The following is a 25,607-nucleotide window of genomic DNA, read 5'->3' as shown; positions in this document are numbered from 1 at the left end:
GGCTCAGTGGTTGTTATTCCTGCCCTGGGATCAGTTCAGAACCTGGGGTGCTGTCTGTGTGGAGTTCTGAACTGTGTTTGTGGGGGTTTCCTCCTGGTGCTCCAGTTTCCTCCCAGTCCAGAGACAGGCTGGGGGGTTAATTGACTTCTTGGTGTGTGTGTATATGTGTGTGTCCTGTGATGGACTGGTGCTCCGTCCAGGGTGTGTGTGTGTCCTGTGATGGACTGGTGCCCTGTCCAGGGTGTGTGTGTGTGTGTGTGTGTGTGTGTGTGTGTGTGTGTGTGTGTGTGTGTGTGTGTGTGTCCTGTGATGGACTGGTGTCCTGTCCAGGGTGTGTGAGTGTGTGTGTCCTGTGATGGACTGGTGTCCTGTCCAGGGTGTGTGAGTGTGTGTGTCCTGTGATGGACTGGTGTCCTGTCCAGGGTGTGTGTGTGTGTGTGTGTGTGTGTGTGTGTGTGTGTGTGTGTGTCCTGTGATGGACTGGTGTCCTGTCCAGGGTGTGTGAGTGTGTGTGTCCTGTGATGGACTGGTGCCCTGTCTAGGGTGTGTGTGTGCGTGTCCTGTGATGGACTGCTGTCCTGTCCAGGGTGAACCCTGCCTTGTGCCTGTTGCTTGCTGGGATAGACTCCAGCTCCCCCCTGTGACCCTGGACTGGATACAGCTGTTAGAAAATGGATGTCACTGTCCCCGGTCTCTTTGTGTGTGTCAGTGTCCCAGGTCTCTCTATGTGTGTCACTGTCCCCAGTCTCTGTGTGTGTGTGTCACTGTCCTTGGTCTCTCTGTGTGTGTCACTGTCCCTGGTCTCTCTGTCTGTGTCAGTGTCCTCGGTCTCTCTCTCCAGATGCGCTCCAGAGGTGGCAAGGCTGTAGACTGGAGGATGATGGGAGTGTGGCTCTGTTTGATCACTACAGCTTCAATGGACAAGACTTCCTGTCCTTTGAGGTGGACAACATGACCTGGAGAGCAAGTTCCCTGGAGGCAGAGGGCACTCAAAGGGACTGGAACCAGAACAAGATTAAAAACCAGTATACCAGATTCTTCCTGGAGACTGACTGTATGGAAACACTGAAGAGATTCCTGCAGTACAGAAAGAAACACAAAAACCACACAAAGGTGAGACAGAGAGATATCAGATACAATATGAGACAAATGCACCTAGAAGCTCTACACAAGAAGTTCCCCCATGTGCAGAGGAGTGGGTGGCACAGTGCAGTTTCTGGGGTGCTGTCTGTGTGGAGTTTGCATGTTCACCTCATGTTTGTGTGGGTTTCCTCCCACTTGCTGGTGGGTAAATTGGCTTATGGGAAATTGGCTCGTGTGTGAGTGTGTGTCTGTGTCTGTGTGAATGTGAAGCTTGTGTGATCCTGTGTGAATAGGACGTGTCTGCAGTGCTCCAGTTCTACTGTGATCTCCTTTCTTAGCCTGAGGAACAGACAAAGAGAAAATGTGTTTGATTTGTATAATTGTCTAATACTGACATGTTTTGGTTGTAAAGGTTTGCAGAAAGGAGCCACACAATATTTTGTCTGTGCAGCGATGTCGCCTCACCTTGCACAGTGTCCACACTAATTCTCAGTGTGTTAACATTGCTTCCGGTCTCCCTCTCAGTCTCTCCTCAGGTGTTTGTCTCTTCCGAGCATCTGGGAGACACACAGAGCTGTTCCCTGTCCTGTCTGGTCACTGGGGCTTCAGTCCTAGAGTCATAGAGGTCAGTTTGTCCAGGCCTGGAGAGACCGAGGGAGAGGACGTGTGGTCCAGTGGGCTCAGACCCAATGGAGACAGCTGAGGAAGAGTGTGGAGATCTGAGAGAGTAAGATCGAGGAATACAGCTGTACTGTCACTCATCACAGCTCCAACCACAGCGTCACGCTGAGCTGGGGTAAGTGTCTGGAGCAGATCAGTGTGTGTTATACTATATCACACACGGGGGTGAGAGTGGAGCAGATCAGTGTGTATTATACTGTATCACACACTGGGGTGAGTCTGGAGCAGATCAGTGTGTATTATACTATATCACACACGGGTGAGTCTGGAGCAGATCAGTGTGTATTATACTGTATCACACACTGGGGTGAGTCTGGAGCAGATCAGTGTGTATTATACTGTATCACATACAGGGGTGATACAGGAGCAGATCAGTGTGTATTATACTGTATCACACACAGGTGAGTCTGGAGCAGATCAGTGTGTATTATACTGTATCACACACTAGGGTGATAACAGAGTCACATTATTTTTGTTATGCAGCAGGTAACGTCTGAAACTTTTCTTGTCTCTATAACAGATTATGCCGCATGTCTGAACTCTAACCACCTGGATTCCAGACTGCATGTCAGGGTGATTCTGGCACTTCTGTGTGTGATGGCAGCAGGGGCTGTAGTCATCTTGCACCAGAAGAAGCTGTGCTGTGTGCCATTTTTACCACTGTCTTCACAAAGTCTTTTCACAGACCCCAGCTTGCTCTCCATGAGACACACAGACAGGGAGAGAAGCTGGGGGTCAGAGTGCAGGGTCAGCCATTGTACAGCACCCCTGGAGCAGTTGGGGTTAAGGGCCTTGCTCAGGGGCCCAAAGGAGTAGGATTCCTCTGCCGGCCGCAGATTTTTAAAAAAGATTTTAAGATTTTTAAAGTACGCAGGCTGGATAGCCAGTAGCCATATCACCCTGCAACTCGCAACTGGTCAGTACTTGGATGGGAGACCTCCTGGGAAAGCTGAGGTACTGCTGGGAGAGGTGTTAGTGTGGCCAGCAGGGGGGCGCTCACCCTGCAGTCTGTGTGGGTCCTAATGCCCCAGTATAGTGATGGGGACACTAGACTGTAAACAGGCGCCGTCCTTCGGATGAGACGTAAAACCGAGGTCCTGACTCTCTGTGGTCATCAACAATCCCAGGGTGTTTCTCGAAAAGAGTAGGGGTGTTTCCCCAGTGTCCTGGTCTAATCCCCCCCTGGTCTTTACCAGTCACAGCCTCCTAATTATCCCCATCTCTGAACTGGCTTCATCCCTCTGCTCTCCTTCCCACTGAGAGCTGCTGTGTGCTGAGCGGACTGGAGCATCATCCAGGTGGGGCTGGAGGGGATCCCCATTAACCTGTAAAGTGCTTTGAGTGGAGTGTCCAGAAAAGCACTATATAAATGTAAGGGATTATTATTAATTTTTATTATTAAGCTGTTTAAGATGGCAACACACTTCAGGCGCATGGAACATGAATGCTGGACACGAATATTAATAAGCTTCCAATGACAACACCACAGAGCAAGAACACGTTTGAGCTGAAAGATGTATATTTCACATTGAAACCGCAGGAAGTCTGATTACAGTGTAATTATGTGGTGAATGTTTCTACCACCCTGGGGGTGTCAAAGCATGGTGTTGTAGTCCTAGATGGTGATGCATTTTTTAAAACTCTGTTTGCTTTTGGACATCCACTTTGTAGGAAGAGATTTAGTTCGAGTTTGCTTTTTATTTTATTTTATAGAAATTGGCCTGTCTCATTATTGTCCAGTGCTTCAGGTTAAGGAGCTAGAATTGTGTTAAGGAGCCTCTGAGACTCCTTATTTGATATATATGGAGTACCTGGGGGACAGCTCTGTGGCTCAGTGGTTTTGCTTGGCTGCCTCGTACTGCAGAGGCCCCGGGTTCAATTCCAGACCCAGAGTGCTGTCGGGGTGGAGTCTGCATATTCTTCCGTGTGTGTGTGTGTCCCTTATTGGACTAGCAGGGTACACCACTATCCATCCTGGATGCATGCACATGATCTCACAAAAGACTTGAACGCGGGTGCCTTGTGCTTCCATTGGATGACAGAGGAGCTACGACCACGATGATTACACAGTACCTAGTTTGGATGATGTCTTACGCTCATGAAAGTCGACTGCAGTTCCAGATATTGAGCAGGTATATTCAAGATTTATACAACCCTGACAGCCTCGATCCTTTCTTGACAGCCTTGTTAGGAACGAAGGCAATTACTGCTATGTTTAATTACTCTGGTGACCGACACCAAGCTGCATGGTCACTATAATCCACTATTTATTCCATACATGCCAGCGTGATTAAGTAGCACTATAACCCTGAGTATGCACAGATATATACAGTATGTCTCCTTCAAGAAGTTCCTTGAAGTATGTTCCTTTTAAATCATTAAATCATACTACACTTTCTTATATTGATTAAATGAAATGGTCTGAGACACATGTTTGAAAAGTTTAAAATAGGCATGAGGGCGTTATCTACAATACAGTATTTCTAAATGTAAGAATGTGAGAGTTGTGTGGACCTTATCTTTTTTTTACCTTGTTTAGTCTTTTTTTTGGTCAAGTGCAATTGTATTACAGTATGTAGCCCCTGACGGTGTTATTGGTGTTATATGTTATATGTACTCTTGTTTGTACGGTATAAATTTTTGCTGTTGCAATAAAAAAAAACGAAAGTCGTGCATAGCAACGGTCACTAAGGAAGTGCGGCTTAATCCCGGAATTCCGGTGTCCGTGCAGTAGAGGGAGACACTCCCTCCGCTCTCACAGTGGATCAGCTGTCACCCTGCTCACAAGGGGGTGGAGGGGATCCCCATTAACCTGTAAAGAGCTTTGAGTGGAGAGTCCACAAAAGCGCTATATAAGTGTAAGCAATTATTATTATTTATAACAAATCAAATTACTTAAGAACATATGAAACGTTAATGATACCAATAGACAATTCAGCTTATTAGAGCTCAGTGTTTGTTCTGTACACATGTACTTATAATACATGGAATAATTTACAAAGATCCCACTACGTCCCCCTGTGTAGAATAGATGTTCATAATCTGTTTAGTCTATTGTTAGTCTCTAAACTGTCAAAATTGAAAATCTGACGTTTAATCATATTCCACTTACTGTAAGTCCACCTGTTCTGATCTGTGGTTTCAATGTCATCAACCATCAACTAACCAACCATTTTTATTCTCCTTAAAACTTTTGAAATCCAACTTTTGAGCAGCTGGTCAGAAAGTCAAGTTGCCCAGTAAGGCTGATCGAATGTTCCCTTCCAAACATACGTGAGAGGAAAAATACACCAGTGATTGCCAAAGCAAACAATTCTCAAAAAGTATTTCCTTGGACCTGAATACTACTACTACATTTAAATGTGATAATATATATATATATTCATTAAACAACTCTCAATGCATTTTCACTGTACTGAGACCAGACCTTGATGTTTAAACAGAGAACCACTCATAGATAAAATATTATACTATATCCATATATATTGAACCTTAATATAAATGCTACGGTATTTGAAGCTTGCATTATTCTTAGACGTCGGTCTGTCGCCAGTGGCCAGTCGCCAGTGTTTCACAGAGGAATCCTGTGCAGACTGATCCTCCGACACTCAGTCTCCCATAGGGTGGCACTGCCCTGTGGAGCAAAGACATCACCGATGAAGTTCCTGGCGTTCAGAATGCGCGTCGCCAAGGCTGTGCTGCTTAAGCATCTCACCATCTTCCTCCTTGTCTTTCGAGAACACCACGCCATTGTCCTCCTGGCCCCAGCGCAGGCTGGTGTTGCCCAGCTCGGTGTGCCTGGACAGCTCTCTCGTCACCTGTGGAGGGGACAGTACCACAGCAGCCCGGGTCAGAAATCAGGGCCCGGTACGTCTTCCTGAACGAGAGCCGCGGTCTTGTCGCGGCAGGGAGGACGCGATCGCCGGGCGAAACAGGGAAGCAGCAGCAGACAGCGCCTGTGGTGGGTGATAGTGGTCTGTAGTGGGAGGTGGCAGCTGGAGTGAGCGCTCTGGAAAACGTGGGACGTAGTGGGATTCAAAGTTGCAGAACGAAGCAGGGAGGCAGCCAGATGGTGACGTCGAAAGCAAGCAAAGCCCGGAGCCGATAGATACCCAAGCGAAGCAGCTAAGAGATGAGGTCGAGGCGAGAAATCTTCGACGCCAAGGAGCAAACACAAGGGCAATCCAAGAGCAAGGTCGAGGGAAATGGGGTCAAAGAATCAAGGAAAACTTGACTAAGGAACACCAAGGCTCAAGCCTGAACTCCCTAACACTGAGCGAGTGGAGGGCTGACTGTGAGCAGGTGGAACTGATCTTCCACCCAATTGCACTGTCACGGCAACCAGGTGACTGACAGGTGGCCACGTCGGTTGCTGTGGTTACTCGGAAGGGTCTTTGAGCAATCCAACGTGAGCAGGCATGATAAAATAAACAAAGCCAGCAAGGGAAAGGTCAGCGCTTCGATATAACTGCAACTATGATCTCCAGTATTCTCTCTCTTATATTCTAGTTTAAAGCCCTTATTAACTCTATAACTCTACCCTGCACTTTTGGGCCTATTCATATGCTCCCTTAATTCAAAATGCCAAAAGGAAGATAATAGTAATTTCTTCTGTTTGTTTTGTATTGTGTTTATTAATCACTTCCACTCCCCAGTTTATAAATACTCCCAGTCTGTCCACAGCTCTGCGCTAATCTTCTCTTGCTCCCCTCCCTCCATCCTATCTTGACCCTTGCAACTGCCTCTCTGGCTCATTCTTCACAAATGATTTCCCCAGCCAGGTGAGGTAACACTACAATAATAAGTACACTATCCCTTTATATTCATCTGATTGTTTCCTGAATTCCTAAAATGCTGCTTTTTAACCAAAAAAAATCCCCAATAATGATTCATATTGGTAGGAACCCACTGCGTGCAATGTGTGACAACCATTATGATTGAGTGTATTTCTGATTTCTGTATAACAAAGCAATGTGTGGCTCATTATGCATAGCATTGACTGGATGATCTTTTTTGTCTACTGCAGCTCCAACAGTATGATTTGCTTAGTTTCTTCTTTACGAGGAGCCTGGAATATCGCAAGCCACCTATGCACACTGACACAATCTAGTAGTCGATTTCCTATACCTGGACCAGAAGCCACTCTTTAACATCTGGGTCATTAGGATTCACTTCCGAGTCCATTAATATCCTTACTCTCAGCACCACTCTCTTCCCTGTGGAGGAAAGGATGAAAACAGCATAGAAGACAAAAAAAGAGGCAAACCCCATTCTGAAGTAGCATTAAGTGATTCACCCTGCCTGGTCTGAGGGACAGTTATATGGTCAAGGACGTCAAAACATCACTTACAATATTACAAAAGACTGGTGCTCTGAAGGTGGCTCCAGAGTCTATCCCAGCAAGCAACAGGTGCAAGGCAGGGTTAACCCTGGCAGTAATGCCAGTCCGTCACAGGGCACACACCACAGCTCATTTTCCCAGGAGCCGATTCAAAACCTACCAGCATGTCTTCGTACTGCAGGAGAAAACCCACGCAAAGACAAGGAGAACATTCAAACTCCATGCAGACAACAGCCCAGATACTGAACCCAGAGCTCAGGCACTACGAGGCAGCAATGCTAACCACTGCACCCAGTGCACCCTGGGACCGACTCTGGGCCACCACAAGTGCGAACTGGACAAGCGGTCGTGGAATAGCAAAGTGAAGGCGATGTTCCCCGCAAGGTTACCCCCATAAGGCTGTCGAAGTGGCACCGCGATAACTTACCACTGTAGCAGAAGAATGCGTAGGTGGTGTTGCAATTATAGTCATTCCAGGAGCCTCTCGCACCCCCCTGAAGATTCACGGCGCCACAGCTCTCAATGCCGCCATAATTGTTGGGCTTGCCCACGTGCCAGGGGCGGAAAGTGGAGACGTCCCCATCGGACCACTTCCAGGGCTCGGTGAACAGTCCGATCCAGACCTCCCTGCCTCTGGCCGTAACTCTTACTAACTCATTCTCGCTCTGGCTCCTCACCCGGGTCAGGTCGGTGTAATGTTCTCTGCAAAACGTCAGGGCTTCTGTCCAGTTCTTGGCCTCAGCCACCAGGAAGTATTGATCCGCTGCGCCTTCCCCCCCTGAAGAAGTGAACCCCAGTCAGTAGTCAGGTTGAGGGTCGCGGAGCAGCCTCGGCAAGCAACAGGCAGGATACCACCTGGATGGGACGCCAGTCCACTGCACGGAGGCACAAGCACCGCATACAGTCACACCAGGGCCAAACATTCCCAGCAGCCAATTCACTCACCAGAGCGTCTTTGGACTGTGGGAGGACACTGGAGCACCTGGAGGAAACCCCCACGCACAAGGGGAGAACATGCAAACTCCACCTCGCCACCCCAGGATTTGAACCCAGGGCCCCGGTGCCGCCATCCCATCAGCCCAAGAGCCACTCAAAGGATTCAATTCCGAGAACAATGGGGAATTTCATAAGGAGGAATTACTCCCAAGCCCCCCCCTCCCTCCACCACCTTCACATGCAGTAGTCGCGTGAGAAAGACCGTAAAAGGCCGTAAAAGACTCAGGGGCCATTTACCTTGATAGCAAACGGAATAGCTCGTGAAACTGCAAGGGCGATCTGCCCACAACCCGCCGCCGACCATCGCCACGCAGTTCTCCTTGCCGCCGTAGTTGTTTGGTTCTCCCGCACGCCAGCTGGTAAAAGCAGACCTCCCCACGCCGTAGAGGTAGCCCCCCCCGAGGGACCACTGCCACAGGTCCCAGACATAGTACAGGCCGGTCCAGGCGCAGCCCGTGACCGGCTCGGCGGTGGCAAGGAGCTGCTCCAGGTCGGCTGGCCCACTCACGGTAGCCATGTCCGTGTACTGGCCCCTGCAGTATGCCCGAGCCCCCGCCCACGTCCTGCGCTTGCTCACGAAGTGGTAGCGGTGAGGTGAGACCAACTCCCAGAGGCCTGAAACACAGGAGGCAGGGTTGAGGCTTAGGAGCAGGGGTGACCAGCTCGCGATGCCTGGCCAAGCCTGCGCACGACGTGCCAACGCGTCGGAGAAGCAAATCCGGTCGGAGAATGGCCCGGCACTTCTCAACCCGACATTTGTGGCTGTCGTTTTGAGTGGTTTTGTCTTCCCTGGGGGAGGATTTCAAATGGGTCTGCCAATGCACTGTGAAGTGGCACAGGGGCTTTTGGACTGCAGTTTCTCAGCGTTGGGACGCTGGGTTCAGCTCTGCTTCTGGTCTGGTTTGTATATTCGACACTGTGCTCACGTTGGGTTTCCTCTAGGGTGCTCCAGTCTGCTCCCCAGTCGAAAGGCATGCTGGTATGTTCACTGACGTCTGGGAGAGTTAGTGCCAGTGTGATGGAGTACCACTCCTTGTGCCTGCTGTTTACTGGAATAAGCTCTGGCTGTCCCACCACCCTGAACTGCATGAGGTGGAACAGGTGGGAGGATGGAATATCATATAATCAAGAGCACCGCTGATATCAAAGTCAGGCGGAACGATTCATTGGCACAAAGCAACGGCATCAACAAGACCAGGTGATAATCAGTCTAACATGGCGCCGTGTTAGTGGCAGCCTGCTACAGCAGCTCTGTGTCTTTTTGTTGTCTTTTTGTTCCTTTCAGTTAGTTAATGCTAGTGTGTTAGTGTTTTTTCTTCATACCTTTGCCGGCAACTAAATTTGCGATCACAACATGATGGATACTAGAAAGCTGAGATGCTTTTCTCGTTTTTTCTGATACTCGGACCTCTGTTTCTATCGGGATGCAAAGGCGAAGAGAAGGAGATTTAAACCCTACCTTCCTTTGATCATCCTGGGAAATGTGAGGTCCTTAGCGAACAAGATGGACGAACTGGGAGCATTGGTGAGAAGCCAGAGGGAGTATCATGAATGCAGTATCATGTGTTTCACCGATACGTGGCTGCAGGAACTTATTCCGGACTCAAACATTACCATTGGCGGCTTTCAGACGGTGCGGGCGGACAGAAACACCGAGAGCGGTAAGAGGAAAGGAGGGGGGCTCGTGGTGCTTGTCAACAACAGATGGTGGACATACTCATTTTAAGGAGCGCGTCTGTAACCCGGACACCGCAGGAGTTTACATGCGCCATCTTTGTTGTTGTTTACATTCCACCTACGGCAAATGCAGAGGTAGCGTGTGACGTCATAAACACAGTCACAGCCAGGCTACAAACAAAGCACCCTAGCGCTTTTATAGCTATTTCAGGGGACTTTAACCACGTATCTATTTCCACCACTTTGCCTACTTTCCACCAATTTGTTAAGTGCCCGACCAGAGAAAACAAAAAACTGGACTTATTATATGCCAATGCTAAGGATGCATATAGTTCCACAGCCCTTCCCCCCCTTGGCAGATCAGATCACAACCTTGTCTTGCTTACACCACTATACACGCCTATTGTCCAGCGCCAACCTGCGACCATGAGAACTGTGAGGAGATGGTCTCAAGAGGCTATGGAGGATCTACGTGGTGCTTTGGAGGCCACCGACTGGGATGTGCTGTGCGAACCACATGGGGACAACATAGACATCATGGTGGACTGTGTCACTGACTACATTAACTTCTGCGTAGACAACACCATCCCCACCAAAGACGTACACTGCTTTTCCAATAACAAACCCTGGATCACCAGCGACCTGAAGGCTCTTCTGAATGACAAGAAGAGAGCCTTTAGGAGGGGGGATAAGGAAGAGGTCAAGCGTGTACAGAGGGAGCTAAAGCAGAAGTTAAGAGAGAGCAAGGACGCCTACAGGAGGAAGGTAGAGGACAAGCTGCAAAGGAATAGGGTAAGGGATGTATGGATCAGCATGAGAGAGATCACTGGCTTCAAACAGGCTGGGGGTGCAAGAGAGGGGAACCTGGAGATGGCCAACGAGTTGAACCAGTTCTTTAACAGGTTTGATTCTGGGTGCTCTGTGGCTCAACACCCATCCCCCCACAGCCACACGCTCCCTAACCCTTCACAGCTGCGACTGCCTAACACCTCCTCCATCCCCCCACAAACATGGCCGCCTACAGCTACAACCCCCGACAGCTACTCACCCACCCATCCCCCACAGCTGCCACTCCAACACCTCCGCCATTAACACCTGCAGCACTGAAAGCCCTATGAGCACCATCCCCCAGGCCAGGCTGACCATCACAGCTGACCAGGTGAAGAAGGAGCTGAAGAGGCTGCACCAGGGTAAGGCCACAGGGCCAGATAACATCTGTCCCAGAGTTCTGAGGGCCTGTGTTGATCAGCTGAGCGGAGTGCTCCAGCGACTATTCAACCTGACCCTGCGCTTGGAGAGTGTCCCGGTGCTCTGGAAGACATGCCTGGTCCCGGTACCAAAGAAAGGGCGCCCCTCTGTCCTCAACGACTACAGACCAGTTGAACTGACTTCTCACGTCATGAAGACACTGGAGAGGTTGGTCTTATCCCACCTGAGACCCCTTGGTCAGCTCATCACTGGACACCCTACAGTTCGCCTACCAGCCTAGTGTTGGTGTGGAGGATGTGATCATCTACATGCTGCAAAGGGCCTACTCACACCTGGACAGGGCTGGCAACACTGTAAGGATCATGTTTTTAGACTTCTCCAGTGCCTTCAATACCATCCAGCCCTTACTTCTAAGGAGGAAGCTGGAGGATATGCAAGTCGATGCCTCCATGACCTCGTGGATCACTGACTACCTGACAGGCAGACCACAGTCTGTGAGACTTCAGAACTGTGTGTCTGAACAGGTAGTGAGTAACACAGGGGCACCTCAAGGGACAGTTCTTTCTCCATTCCTCTTCACTCTCTATACTTCGGACTTTGAACTTTGGGTTGAACCACTTGGAACTAAATGTAACAAAGACAAAGGAACTGGTGGTAGATTTCAGGAGGAAAAAGGTCAAACCTACTTCTATCTACATCCATGGGAGTGGCGTGGAGATGGTGGACTCGTACAAGTACCTGGGAGTGCACATCGACGATAGACTGGAATGGTCTAAGAACATCGAGGCCATCTATAAGAAGGGACAGAGCCGGCTTTACTTCTTGAGGAGGCTCAGGTCCTTCAATGTATGTAGTAAGATGCTACATTTGTTCTATCAGTCGGTGGTGGCGAGCGCCATTTTCTACGCAGTGGTATGCTTGGGCCCTGGGATTAGAGCTGTGGATTCTAAAAGGCAGAACAAGCTCATCAGGAGAGCAAGCTCTGTCATTGGGTCTGACCTGGACCCCTTGGAGGTAGTAGCTGAGAGGAGAATGGTGTCCAAACTAGAGGCCATCATGGACAACATCTCCCATCCCCTCTATGACAGGCTTGTAGAAATGAAGAGCATGTTCAGCAATAGACTGATTCATCCACGGTGCGACAGGAAGCGCTACAGTAGGTCATTCTTGCCTTCTGCCATAAGACTGTACAATGCATCCACCTTGTTTGAATACACTCTAAATGTGGTTTGAATACACTCTAAATGCAATTAGACTCGATTGGCACTGTTATAAGGCTCTCACTCATAAATTTACCCGTCACACTCCAGGACCAGGAGTAAATAACAGTGCTTTGATCAATTAATAAAGGCCTGGATCACCTGGACTATGATCGATTAAACAGGCGGTCTGTTCAATAAAGTAACTGAGGGATCATTGGGAGCAAACATCAATAAAACCGGCGATTCAGGGTGACCTGTAAGATTTACTAGACCTGAGCTCTCCCTGGGTCAGGATCAGAGAGCCCTGCACTGACTGGACCAGAGACACAGACTCCTAGACTAACTGAAACAGAGTCACAGACCCCTGGACTGACTGGACTGGGGACACAGACCCCTGGATTAATTGGACCAGAGGTCACAGATCCCTGGACTGACTGGTCCGGGGACACAGACCCCTGGACTAACTGGACCAGAGTCACAGATCCCTGGACTAATTGGACCGGGGTCACGGACCTCCTTGACTGACTGGACCAGAGGTCACAGACCGCCTGGACTAACTGGACCGGGGACACAGACCCCTGGACTGACTGTATTGGGACAGACTGTAAGCGCCAGCCCTTTCAACACCGAAGTTCAGAGGTCTTTTCATCTTCCATCTCTGCCGGTCCATATTGGAAAGGAGAGAAAAAGCCCACATGAGGAGATTACAATACATATACTGTATATAATCATTTTTTTAAAACCAGCCATAAATTAACCTTGGCAAATTGTCTATAACCGTTCACTGTTTTTTTTTTTCCCTATGACACTATATAAATTTGTGACCAATTCTAAATAAAATTAATAAGAAGGCTGGAGCAAACGGTGTATTTGAATGAAGCTGCACACATATTTCTTTGCCTCTTTGCTGGAGAACTCCAAAAAGGTCAATCGTGCGCCCCAGGAAAAACCTTACAGGCCATCATGGACATCTCCCATCTTTCCCTCTAAGACATGCTTGGGAGAATGAAGAGCACATTCAGCAACAGGCTGATCCAACCACAGTGCGACAGGGGGCGCTACAGGAGGTCATTCATGCCTTCTGCCATCAGACTGTACCACTCATCCACTGTGTGTCTGGGCAGGAGCAGCACTGACACTGACCTGGTTTTGGACTAAACAGTAAACTCTGCTTCCCTCTGTTTTTTTTTTTTCCCCATTTACAACTGTTTTTTGTGCAATACATGCCAGGGACAATATATTTATATTGTGCAATACAACTTTTTTGTGTACTGTTCCGGCTTGCTCTTTGTATATTCTGGACTGTGAGCGACTCTTCTTAGCGCACTTCTCACTGACTGGACTGATTGGATTGTGTTTTTGTATTGTTGTATCATTTCGTTACACTGTTGCTGTGATGACTGTGCTGCTGTCGCACTGCAATTTCCCCTCACGGGATCAATAAAGTATCTGTCGATAAGTAACCTTCGTTGTGTTTCAGATAGTTACAGAGAGCTGGTGACACAGTTCTGTTCACATACTGGGGTTGCCCTCCCATCTATCCAGGACATTTATGACAGATGGTGCTTGAGGAAAGCTCTAAGCATCATCAAAGACCCCCACAGACCCCAGCTACAGACTGTATGACCCTCTACCATCTGGAAAACGGTACTGGAGCATTCGGGCCCGGACTACCAGACTCAGAGATAGTTTTTACCCCCGTACTATCAAACTATTAAACTCCCAGCCTCTCTCATTCTCACCTCACCTCTCACGTATGATCTGAACCTCACAGTGCCTTCTTTCTTACCAAAAACTCAAACACACATTGAAATCTATCTCTACCTTACATGTCAAAAAGCTCACTCCCCATCATTTCTATCCTTTTATTTCATTCTGTTGATGCATGTTTTTGCACATCTGATGTTGTTTTGCACATTACCTGTTACCTTTTGTTGTTTTGCACACTGCCTGTTGTTGTTTTTGCACACTGCCTGTTGCCTCTGTCTTTCTTTTATTATACAATTGATTTGTTGTTTTTTTGTACTACGTATCGTCTGAGAGCTCGCTAAATAGCATTTCGTTATACCATATACTTGTATATGAGTATAGTGACAATGAACTTGAACTTGAACTTGAATACTGTGCAGTAAAGCAACATCATCTTTCCAAACAGAGGTTCGGGGTTAGTCCACACAAATGAAAAAAGGACTCACTAACCTGAGACGATTAAGGTGAGGCATATCTTCTTAGCCATCACTGTGGGTCGGCGAATCTGCAATCAGAGAAACACTTAAGAGCTCCTTTCAGATTTCTTCGATTTTCATTTAGATGTAGTTTCCAATTAGGTTCCAGCCTTTAGTGGCCCAGATGGGAACTTGACTTTGCCAGACAAACACAACACATACATAATAAAGACATAATACATGATCAATTTACCAAGACCTGTGATGGAGTGGCGTCTTGTCCAGAGTGTAGCCCGCCTAGTGCCCTTTGCTTGCCAGAATAGGTCCTGTGGCCCTGAATTGGTAAGATCAGATCACTTTTATTAGCCATATTCAATTTCTTGCATTAGGAATTTGTCTTTTCACAGACCCCAGCTTGCTCTCCATGAGACACACAGGCAGGGAGAGAGAAGCTGGGGGTCAAAGCACAGGGTCAGCCATTTATACGACACCCCTGGAGCAGCTGGGGTTCAGGGTCTTGCTCAGGGGCCCAACAGAGTAGGATTCCTCTGCCAGCCGCGGGACTTGAACCGGCAAACCCTTCCAGCCACAGGCACAGAGCCTTAGCCACAGAGACACCGATTTGTTTTTAACTGGAGAAGCAGTTACTTAAAGCAAGGTGATGTCATGAAAATAAAGGAGAAGCTGATCGTTTTTCATCTTTCTCATCAGGTTCTCCCTGGGTCAACATCGCTTGACCTGTACAGTTTCACTTAAGGCAGAGCCTGGCTTTGGAGTCGCCACTTACTCCAATAAAGCAACCAACCACTCCCTCTTCAAAACAGGTCATATTGCGGGCTAACAGTGAAATAAACGCTCTTTTTGAGCCCTGTCGGTTCGCTTGGTACTTTAAAAAAAAACCTACCCGCTTAAAAGTTCCCAGACTTTCAAACGAACCAAGCTTACATTTCTCGCAGGTTTGGACATTGATAATCTTTAAAATGTCCTGAAATTTCCCTATAATCCTCAAAATCTTCCTCCACACCTCGAAACAGTAACATCGGGATTTCCTAATAGGTCACTCATTACACAGCGTTTCTGAAACTTTGCACTTTTTCTGAAAATTTGCTCCTCGATATTTTTTTCCCCTCTAATTTAGTCACCACTCACCCTTCTTCTCCCCTCTGGATTCGGGGAGTGTCTCCGACGTCCCGGGATGCTGCGTAGACGCGGACTGTTACCAGGCCTGTACAGCCCTCTGATCACCTAGCTGCGGTCCCCATGGAAACCATTTGGGCTTAGCTAGGCCCTATCTAATTGATTCTCTGCAGGGACAATATTCAAATCGGACTCCTCCCACCACCCCGTGCCAGGTGCCTAGGCAAATCAGTCTCTCTGCTTTACTTTGGGCTCATTTAAATTTTAATCCCTGGCAAATCAGGTTTGGATTTATATCTATTGGGGTGGGGGGATAAATTTGTTTTTTTACGGCCAAGGTCCAGCAAAACCAATACGACAAAGACAAAACACTGTCAACAAAGAAGGTGGCGCAACAAAGTTTCAGCAGATTATTTCAGAAAATTAGTTTACACTGTTCAGAAGTGGCACAGTTCTGGTATAGTGGTTAGCATCCTTTGACGGACTGGCACCCTGTCCATCAAAGGTACACTGACAGGCTGAAAGAAGTCTTTAGTCTGAAGGGAATGTCCCACACTGACAGGTCTGAAGGAGCTGAGTATCTTTAGTCTGAAGGGTAGTGTTCTACACTGACAGAATCTCTTGAGTCTTGAACATAGATCAAAGTCAACCCATCTGATTTCTTCGGAATGAACCATGAAACTCCAACCACAAGTGGAAACTACCCTAAACTGAGAAGAAGAGGCACCAACATTATATGCACTATTCTAAATGAGATCCTCCTACTCCTACTGTGCGATACAATCTTAACACAACATAGTTTCATCTCTGCTGGCAGCTTTTCCCATATATATTCTAATCCATTTACTTCAGTACCACTTCCCATGTGTCTGCAAGTGTCTTGTTTAGCCAGCAAATACTCGTCTTTTTCAAAAACAGCTTCAACCTCAGTGGGTCCCCTTTTGTAATGGCATTTAGTACCAGCATGCAAAAACTCTTAACAACCTAGGTTGAAGGTGCAGGATCGTGGCCATAAACCCTGCTATTTACTTTGCAAATCACGGCAGTGAAGTGGCGTTTCATGTCCTGCTTGTCCCGTGATCACCACAGGGTTAGATCAGCTTGTCCTGAGCGTAAGACTAAGCCCACCCAAGAAAAGTTCGATTTCTTAAAAATAAGTTATTGGCGATAAAAAAATCTTGGGTTCCCCTGAAATTGTTCCTTTCTTGATCACGTACATTACGTTGTCATTATGCGACGCGTTACTTCTGGTGCGATAGCACAATCCCCGGTTGCCATCTTATAGTACAGATCGGCACTGGAATCAGTCTTCAAGAGAGCTGCAAACGCCTTACACTCACAGGCTGTGAGCCTCAGCCTTTTTTTGAGCACCAAAAATCTGAAAACTACGAGGGAAGATTCTCCAAAGCACGGACAAAGTTAACACAGTTGGGGGATGTAGCCAGATTTGGGGGGGGGCAAATCAGCTGCCCCCGCCACCGTTTTAGGCGTTACCCCCAAACCCCCTATTGTCTTACATGTACCAACACAAGCACAAGAAAATGTAGAAACGTTTCAACAATTGTGATGTGTCTTCATGTGGGTCCGGCAGTCCCAATTTCTCATACCAGTGATTAAGCCCCAGTAACAAAATAAATCCATGGACAATTTAGAAAAATTGGAAAAAGTCTGAATTAAGCACAAAATCATAAGCTTTGTGAAGTGCCGTAAAGCACTGTGTTGTTGCAAATCCCTCGTCTCTCCACAGGCGAGGGCAAGAGTTCCCACAAAAAGCATGTTGTGATGTAGCCCTTCCTGCTCACGAGATCACTGTGATGACGGATGTAATGCGATGGACGAGTGAACAAGCGCAGGTGGTGCAGCAGACATTTCACTGCAGAAAACACGACCTGCATGCAGAGTTAACAAGTAAGCTCCACGTATCAGCACAACAGCCTGGAGGTTGACAGCAATATTTCTGTTAGATCAAAAGACATGTATCCGCAAGCCTGCTTGTTTACAGTGTAATAAAGGCCGCTTCACCTCAGCCCAAGTCTTGTTGCCTCACTGAATCTATTTTGTGATGCAAATTGGAGGTTTTACAAGTTACTGTGTACATTTTACTTTTATTGTGGTTTGAAGTGCGCTCATCAATGGCGATTCTCTCTAACCCAAAACTATAAAAATAGCCGTGCAGCTCCCCTTTGTTTTAAGAGTGCATGTGCAGCCTATATCAGCATCTTGCAAATATGCAGCAGATCACTGCAGATCCCATAAACAGAAACTGTCACCAGGACCTTGTGTTATATTGCAAATAGGGAGTTTTTATTTAAAAAGCTCTTGAACTGTATGACAAAATATAGTGACAAATTACGCGGCCCACATGTCTCTCCTTGCACAGAACGCATGTCCATTCCAGGAGATATCCCTGGTTTTTCGACCCTGAATCGGATAAAGGGGTCGGAAAATGGAAGGATGTAATGAGATTAAAACGTGTGTGTGTTGCTGTAAGGTTGAACCGGCTGCTGTTGACAGTTGGGTGGAGTGGGGGGGGGGGGGGGTATATATTCCCTGCCATATTCCCTCTGCTTGCCTGGACACTTCACTCTTTTTTCTCTACCCCTCGGAAGACATATTTTCCCTTTCCAGGGCCTTTTCAATAGCGGATCCTAAATTTCAGCCCTGCTAAAGATTTTTTCTGCCGACTCCTTTTTCCAGGCATTTTCAAAAGCTGGCCTATATGAAGTGAAATGTATTAAAAAATCAACATTAAGAGTTTAGCCCCCCCCATAGCCAGTTAAATCTGCCAGCTTGAGTTTGTGATTTGCTAAAATGGTCTACCCCTCAGCCAGGAATCCAGAAGTAAATTGGATCGACCTCTTTTGCCCTTGAGGGAACTTGTCTTGCACATCAAAAGCTCATGAACACATAACATTTTCGACAATAATAATGCGGTACAAGAACACTGCAATAACATAATACAAAACATTCAATTGCACTGCTCAATCAGAACTCCAGTACCATTAATAATAATAATAATTGCTTACACTTATATAGTGCTTTTCTGGACACTCCATAACTCTTCACAGTAATGGGGAATCCCACTTCACCACCAATATGCAGCCCCCACCTGGATGATGTAACAGCAGCCATAGTGCGCCAGAATGCTCCCCACACACCAGCTCTCAGTGGGGAGGAGAGCAGAGTGATGAAGCCAGTTCATTGATGGGGATTATTAGGAGGGCATGATTGGTAAGGGCCAATGGGAAATTTGGCCAGGACACCGGGGTTACACCCCTACTCTTTTCGAGAAACACCCTAGGATTTTTAAAGACCACAGAGAGTCAGGACCTCGGTTTTACATCTCATCCAAAGCACCTGTTTACAGTCCAGTGTCCCCATCACTATACTGGGGCATTAGGGCCCACACAGACCGCAGTTTGAGCGCCCCCCGCTGGCCCCACTAACATCTCTCCCAGCAGCAGCCTCAGCTTTCCCAGGAGTCTCCCCTCCGGGTACTGACCAGGCTCACACCTGCTGAGCTCCAGTGGGGGCTGCCAGTGGTGAGCTGCAAAGTGATATGGCTGCTGGCATTAGATTTGAATCAAACAATTAGCTTGTAAAGAGTCTAAAAACAACAGTAGTAATAAGAGGCCTGCCTCTTTTTATTTTAGTGTTCAACAATAGAGTGCTTTTAGTTAAAAAGAAAGTTAATGCTCTTTTAGTCTTGATACAGGGGATCTGGAACAGTGCCTCCTCCCAGAGTGTAGGAGAGCACATTCTAAAAGAAGGCACGGATAGAGAAGATATATTTTTGTTAAGTACTCTTTGTGATAAACATGTCTTACTTGCCAACCGTGAAGATTGTGGTTGCTATGGTGACATTGAGGGGCTTGTAGATCCTGTCGATGATCAAGGGGTCAAAGGTCCCATCTCAGACGATGGAGCCAGCCAGGGGGTGACGGTCAGCACGTCTCTCCTCCTGGGACACAAGAGAGGCGATCAGAACTCTGGAGACCCCAATTCCGGCTGGCGCCTTATTTTTACTTATGATTGCAGGGATTGAAACCCTGGGGGTGACAGTGTTATGACACAGACCAGCCAGCAGAGGGCAGCAGCTCAGACGCGTTGTCTTTATTTCCAGGCAAAGCCAACAGAAAGTGTAAATACATTTCCTTCACTTATCAAATTTATTACATTTAAGGCCTGTCGAAAACATCTAGTAAAAAAAGAAACGCTTCAGTTTGACCATGTTAACAGCAAGGCAGTCAGACCCAACATGAGAAATATGAGGATTTGAATACTCACGGGGGCTCCAGGACCTTAGTCTGTTTGAAAGCTAACCTGAAAGAAGGAAGACGGGGGTTTTCATTTGACATTTGTAGGGAGCAGATCATCGCTTGGCAACTATGGGATTAATTCTGATACTGAATTATCAAAGGATCATTAAGTATTATGCCAGCAGCCATATCACTCTGTAGCTCACCACTGGCAGCCCCACTGGAGCTCAGCAGGTGTGAGCCTGGTCAGTACCTGGATGGGAGACCTCCTGGGAAAAACTAAGGTTGCTGCTGGAAGAGGTGTTAGTGGGGCCAGCAGGGGGCGCTCACCCTGCGGTCCATGTGGGTCCTAATGCCCCAGTATAGCGACGAGGACACTATACTGTAAACAGGTGGCATCCTTCCGAAGAAACATAAAACCAAGGTCCTGACTCTCTGTGCTCATTAAAAATCCCAGGGCATTTCTCGAGAAGAGTAGGGGTGTAATCTCGGTGTCCTGGCCAAATTTCCCATTGGCCCTTACCAATCATGGCCTCCTAATAATCCCCATCTCTGAACTGGCTTCATCACTCTGAAAGCTGCTGTGTGCTGGAGCAGACTGGAGCATCATCCAGGGGGCTGCACACTGGTGACGGTAGTGGGATCCCCATGACCTGTGAAGAGCTCTGAGTGGAGTGTCCAGAAAAGAGTTTTGTTGCCTTGTTCTGAATCGCAGAACACGGCACTGCGCAGACCTGATGATTCAGTCTGCTTTGGAATGTAAATGGGAGATTTTCCAAGTTACTGTGTACATTTTGCTTTCACTGTGGTTGTCAATGCTGATTCTCTCTAAGCCAGAAACTAGCATTGTAGTCCCCCTTTAAACCAAAGACAGCTTTATCATGTATTAACAAACCTCCTAATAAAGGGGAACTCAACAGATACCAGCGATAACTCTTACGCCTTTGGTTAGGTAGTAACATGTAGTGTGCGCAATGTGTCTGAGATGAAATGGGCAAAAACTGTGTTGCATTGTTCAAGTTCAAGTTTATTGTCATTATACTCATATACAGGTATCTGGTATAACAAAATGCTATTTAGATAGCTCTCGGACATAAGTAGTACAAGAAAAAAAAAACAACCACAACAATACAATTGTATAACAAAAGAAAGACAGAGACAACAGGCAGTGTGCAACAAACAACAACAGGCAATGTGCAAAAACAGCAACAGACAATGTGCAAAAACAACAACAGGCAATGTGCAAAAAAAACAACAACAGGCAATGTGCAAAAAAAACAACAACAGGCAATGTGCAAAACAACAAAAGCGTAACAGGTTATGTACAAAAATATGCATCAACAGAATGAAATAAAGGGATAGAAATTATGGGGAGTGAGCTTCTGACATGTATGGTAGAGATAGATTTTCAATGTGTGTTTGGGTTTTTGGTAAGAAAGAAGTCACTGTGAGGTTCAGATCATAGGTGAGAGGTGAGGTGAGAGTGAGAGAGGCTGGGAGTTTAATAGTTTGATAGTACGGGGGTAAAAACTATCTTTGAGTCTGGTAGTCCGGGCCCGAATGCTCCAGTACCGTTTTCCAGATGATAGCAGATCATAAAGTCTGTAGCTGGTGTGTGTGGGGTCTTTGATGATGCTTAGAGCTTTCCTCAAGCACCATCTGTCATAAATGTCCTGGATAGATGGGAGGGCAACCCCAGTGATGGACTGGGCAGTTTTCACCACCCACTGTAGGGCTTTGCGGTCAGCAGCACTGCAGTTGCCATACCACACTGTGATGCAGGCTGTCAGTGTGCTTTCTGTAGTGCATCTGTAAAAGCTAGTGAGGATCTGGGGACATATCTTAGCCTTCTTCAACCGTATTACGATGTAAAGGCGCTGTTGTGCTTTCTTGATCAGACAGGTGGTGTTGAGAGACCATGTGAGCTCCTCGGTGATATGGACGCCAAGGAATTTAAAGTTACTGATCCTTTCCACTTCAGTCCCATTGATGTGGATAGGGGCATGTCTGGTTTGCAGTTTCCTGAAATCAACGATCAGCTCCTTGGTTTTGCTGACGTTGAGGGTGAGGTTGTTGTCATCACACCACATTGTAAGGAGATTGACCTCCTCCCTGTAGGCCCTCTCATCATTGTCTGTGATCAGACCTACAACTGTGGTGTCATCGGCAATCTTGATGATGAAGTTGGTGTTGTTTGGCCTTACAGTCGTGGGTGTAGAGGGAGTAGAGCAATGGACTAAGCACACACCCCTGGGGGACCCCAGTGTTCAGAGTTAGTGTGCCGGAGTTGTGGTTTCCAAGCCTGCCAGCCTGAGGTCTGCCTGTCAGGAAGTCCAGAATCCAGTTGCAGAGGGTGGTGTCAAGACCCAGTGCACTGAGTTTCATGACTAGTTTCTATAGAATGATAGTGTTAAAAGCTGAGCTGAAGTCGATGAATAGTAGTTTTGCGTATGTGTTCTTTTTATCAGCAGAGTGTATGGCAATGGACATTGCATCATCTGTGGATCTGGTGGGCTGGTAGGCAAATTGGAATAGGTCCACTGTGTCTGGAATTGTGTCCTCAATGTGCCCCATGACCAGCCTCTTAAAGCACTTCATGATAACAGGGGTTAGTGCCACTGGGCAGTAGATGATGGTGGTTGTCTTGAAGCAAGTGGCGACTACAGCTTGGGGCAGGGACATGTTGAAAATGTTTGTGAATACACCTGCCAGTTGATTGGTGCCGGCTCTGAGGACGTGACTGGGTATGCTGTCAGATCCTGCAGCCTTGCGTGTGTTCACTTTTAGCAGAGATCTCCTCACCTCATCTGCAGACAGCGAGAGCACCTGGTCAGCTGCGGAGGTTGCAGCTCTGTTGACTGGTTCTGTGTTGCTCGCTTTAAACTGAGCATGAAAGGTGTTGAGCTTGTTAGGCAGGGAGGCATCATGCGCAGGTGCACAGATGTTCTTCCTTTTGTAGTTTGCGAGGGCCTGTATATCTTGCCACATGCACCGTGGGCCATTAGTGGTGAAGTGTCCCTCTAATTCCCGTTTGAGTGTGTTTTTGCAATACTCTTCTTTAGATTGATCCTGGCTGACTGTCACTTTAAACACATCACAGTCAGTGCATTAAAAACAGTCCTGCAGGACTGATTCAGATCCTTCATGCCAGACTCACCATCCTGAAGGCTGGTTTCACTCGCCTGTGCAGCTGTCTGTATGCCGGGAGGAGAAACAGAGTGAAGTGGTCTGAGTTTCCACAGTGGGGGAGGGGTACGGCCTTGTAAGCATTCTGAATCGTATTGTAAACGTGGTCCAGGGTGTTTTCTCCTCTCGTTAGGAAGGAGACATGGTATTTCGGGAGACCGGAGTTGAGATTTGTATGATTAAAGTCACCCACGATGATAAAGGCTGTGTCTGTCAGGGAAGCCGGTTCTGACTCCCGTGAAAATGCGTTGTTTAAAGACCCTATACGAGATGGTATAATCCGGTAGTGACTTGAGGAGGACATCAGGGAAGACACAGCAGGATCGGGTCGGGTAGAAACACTGGGGGTAATGACAGCAGTGAACTGCTGCATGGGGGGAGCGCAGACGAACGAGTCCAAAGGAAGTCCAATAGGGAAAATCAGGGCGCAGTCCAAGGTCCAAGTGCCAGGAGATCCATCCAAGATGAACTCTGGAACAGGGAACTAGGAACACCGATAATTAAAAGTTTGATGGGATAAAGCACTCCGAGCCACGGACTCAGTAGGTTAGGGGGCCGTGGTGAAGCCTTTGCCCTTGGGCCACTTCTGTGCCTGGTGGTAGGGTCTTCCAAAGCTGAGCCTAGAACTATGGAGATGCCAGGCTCAATTGGGAAAAGGGGAAGGACATAGCTGGGGCAAATAAAGCTGGGAACACAACAAAAAATGGTAGGAGCACCCTCTAGAGGAGGGATGATGATCGTGACAACGTCGGGATTTGCAGATTCCTATTTGTTTATTGCAGTACAGTACCTCTACATCGGGGGATGTAGACGGCGGTGATGATAATAATTGTAAATTCTCTCATCTGGGCACAACTGGGGTATAAAAGGAGACCCCCTCCTTAATGACTGTTTTCACACTGCCTGTCTGACTGTCCTCTTATCTTCAATCATAAGTACCAGGGTGTATCTTACTGGGCTGTGGGGGTGGGACTGTAGTGGAGGTCTGATCAGGGATTAGTCTGTTCTGCCTGTGTGTCCTTTTCTCACCAATCAGATTGCTGTCAGCTCACACTGAATCACTGCATCCCAAGTTTGTGGTGCTCTGGTTCCAGCTGCTCCTTCTGTCACAATAATAAGTAAACTGTAGTAATTGTCATTCGATCCCCCAGAAAAGGAGTGAATGTGAATCACAGGGCTGGAAACCTGTTGTTTTGTAGCATCTCTGGATACACAGTGACCTTCCTGCACAGTCCAGACCTCATTCACTGAGTCCCTTGTTAATTTACACCCTGACCTGAATCCAAATAAAATCGTTCAGTGTTTCAGTCTTTTCTAGACAGCGCATCCCTGGGATGACCCATGCTTGTCATCACCAACCCTGTCTGATCTGATTAACATGACAGCCTCATGTCTGTCTGGAGCTTCTAAAACACACAGTTTTTGCCGTCAGCTGTCAGAGAGATCTGTCAAGATGAAGGAGAGACAGACTCAGGAGTTTGAGACAGAAACACAAGATGGTAAAAAACAGCTCTTCAGAGGGAAACAGGGAAGAGATCTCTCTCCACACTGAGGCAGCCAGACCAACTACAAGAGGCAGATGTTGAGATCTCATCACAGGCTGTTAGGAATGTGGAGAAGGAGTGGAGCTCAAGAGAGAAGCAGGAGTGAATCAGGGTGAAACAGGGGCTGTGACTGTCAAGAAGCGCTAATTGTCAGAACACTCTGAGTGGTGCTGATTATGCGGTGGCCAGTCAGAATCGGTTTACTGGTTGCTTCCTTGTATATAAGGTTGATTAACCCTGTATTCGGGGCTCAGCATTGTCAGATCTCCAGTGTCAGCTTGTACAGCCGGACCTGCTCCAGCACTTAAGCTTTCGGTTTCTTGGTTCTGGATCTTCGGCATAGACTCCTGGGTTTTCCTGGTTCAGACGTCTTCATGAATCCTATTCCATGTTCCTGGGTTGCGAAGTTCTTGGTTTTCTGGGTCCTGGTTTTCCCAGTGTGAATGGCCTTGTATCCGGTTCCTGGTGACAGGTGCCTTCGTATGGAGAAGCTTGGAATGTGGGACTCTGTATTTGGATTACATCGTAATCGCACAAGTCTGGTTTGGAGGGACCCAGTGTTTTGTCTTATGCCTGTATTTCAACTTGTAAATCCTGATATCCTGTTCGCCTGATATCCATGACCTTAGACTGTGTTATAGACAATGTTATATTGTAATTTCCCATGGGTTTGTTATAAAAACTTTGTATTCAAATGTATGTTCAGACTGTTGTTTTGGTACTTGCCCTTTAAAGGCTTCTGCTGTGCTGCGCAGGGTCTGTTTAAGTTCTTTAGTGGTTTCTAATAATTTGGAAACCGTAACAGTGACACTGCCAGCACAGCTCAATCAGAGCCACCCTGTCTCACCGGTGTGCTGGATTAATACGACGCTGACTTTCACACACAGCACCAAATCCTGATTCCCAGTCCTGGGTCCCACTGTTCCAGGGCTCCAGACAGGAGGTCTGACTGCTTCATCAGTGCTCTAGCAGTTGCGTTGTATTTCTGTGCTGAAATCCTTGTCAAAGCCAAAGAGAATCACAGAGACAGGGGTGTGATACTCTCTAGATAGAGGTGTCAGGAATAAGAGTTTTTACAGGCACAAGTGAGAGTCACACAAAACAGCTGTAAGAGAGACTCAGTGGAG

The 25,607-nt window shown here is 47.4% G+C and overlaps 1 protein-coding gene and 1 long non-coding RNA gene across 2 annotated transcripts; one reads left to right on the top strand and one right to left on the bottom strand.

The window, feature by feature from the left end:
- Positions 1-1,699: 1,699 nt before the first annotated feature.
- Positions 1,700-4,441, top strand: LOC148667269 (uncharacterized). The gene is made up of 2 exons (XR_015936982.1): positions 1,700-1,879; positions 2,285-4,441. It is a non-coding gene; the product is annotated as an uncharacterized LOC148667269 (long non-coding RNA).
- Positions 4,442-5,229: 788 nt separating this feature from the next.
- LOC148667268 (C-type mannose receptor 2-like) lies at positions 5,230-14,425 on the bottom strand. The gene is made up of 5 exons (XM_088632553.1): positions 14,389-14,425; positions 8,339-8,716; positions 7,533-7,883; positions 6,892-6,980; positions 5,230-5,582 (listed from the first exon to the last, which is right to left on the bottom strand). The coding sequence occupies exons 1-5, from the start codon at positions 14,423-14,425 to the stop codon at positions 5,415-5,417; spliced, it is 1,023 nt and encodes a 340-aa protein (XP_088488679.1). The 3' UTR covers positions 5,230-5,414.
- Positions 14,426-25,607: the final 11,182 nt, after the last annotated feature.

Source organism: Lepisosteus platostomus, chromosome 5 (genome assembly GCF_059453375.1).
Source record: "Lepisosteus platostomus isolate fLepPlt1 chromosome 5, fLepPlt1.hap1, whole genome shotgun sequence".
Classification (NCBI taxonomy): Eukaryota; Metazoa; Chordata; class Actinopteri; order Semionotiformes; family Lepisosteidae; genus Lepisosteus; species Lepisosteus platostomus.
This window is presented reverse-complemented; position numbering and strand designations above follow the sequence as displayed.

Coding starts and splice junctions, on each gene's coding strand:
- LOC148667268 (XM_088632553.1), bottom strand. CDS start 14,425: ATGGCTAAGAAGATATGCCTCACCTTAATCGTCTCAG. Junction 8,717..14,388: donor CCTCACCTTAATCGTCTCAG/GTTAGTGAGTCC, acceptor CCTGTGTTTCAG/GCCTCTGGGAGTTGGTCTCA. Junction 5,583..6,891: donor AAGAGTGGCTTCTGGTCCAG/GTATAGGAAATC, acceptor TCCCCTCCACAG/GTGACGAGAGAGCTGTCCAG.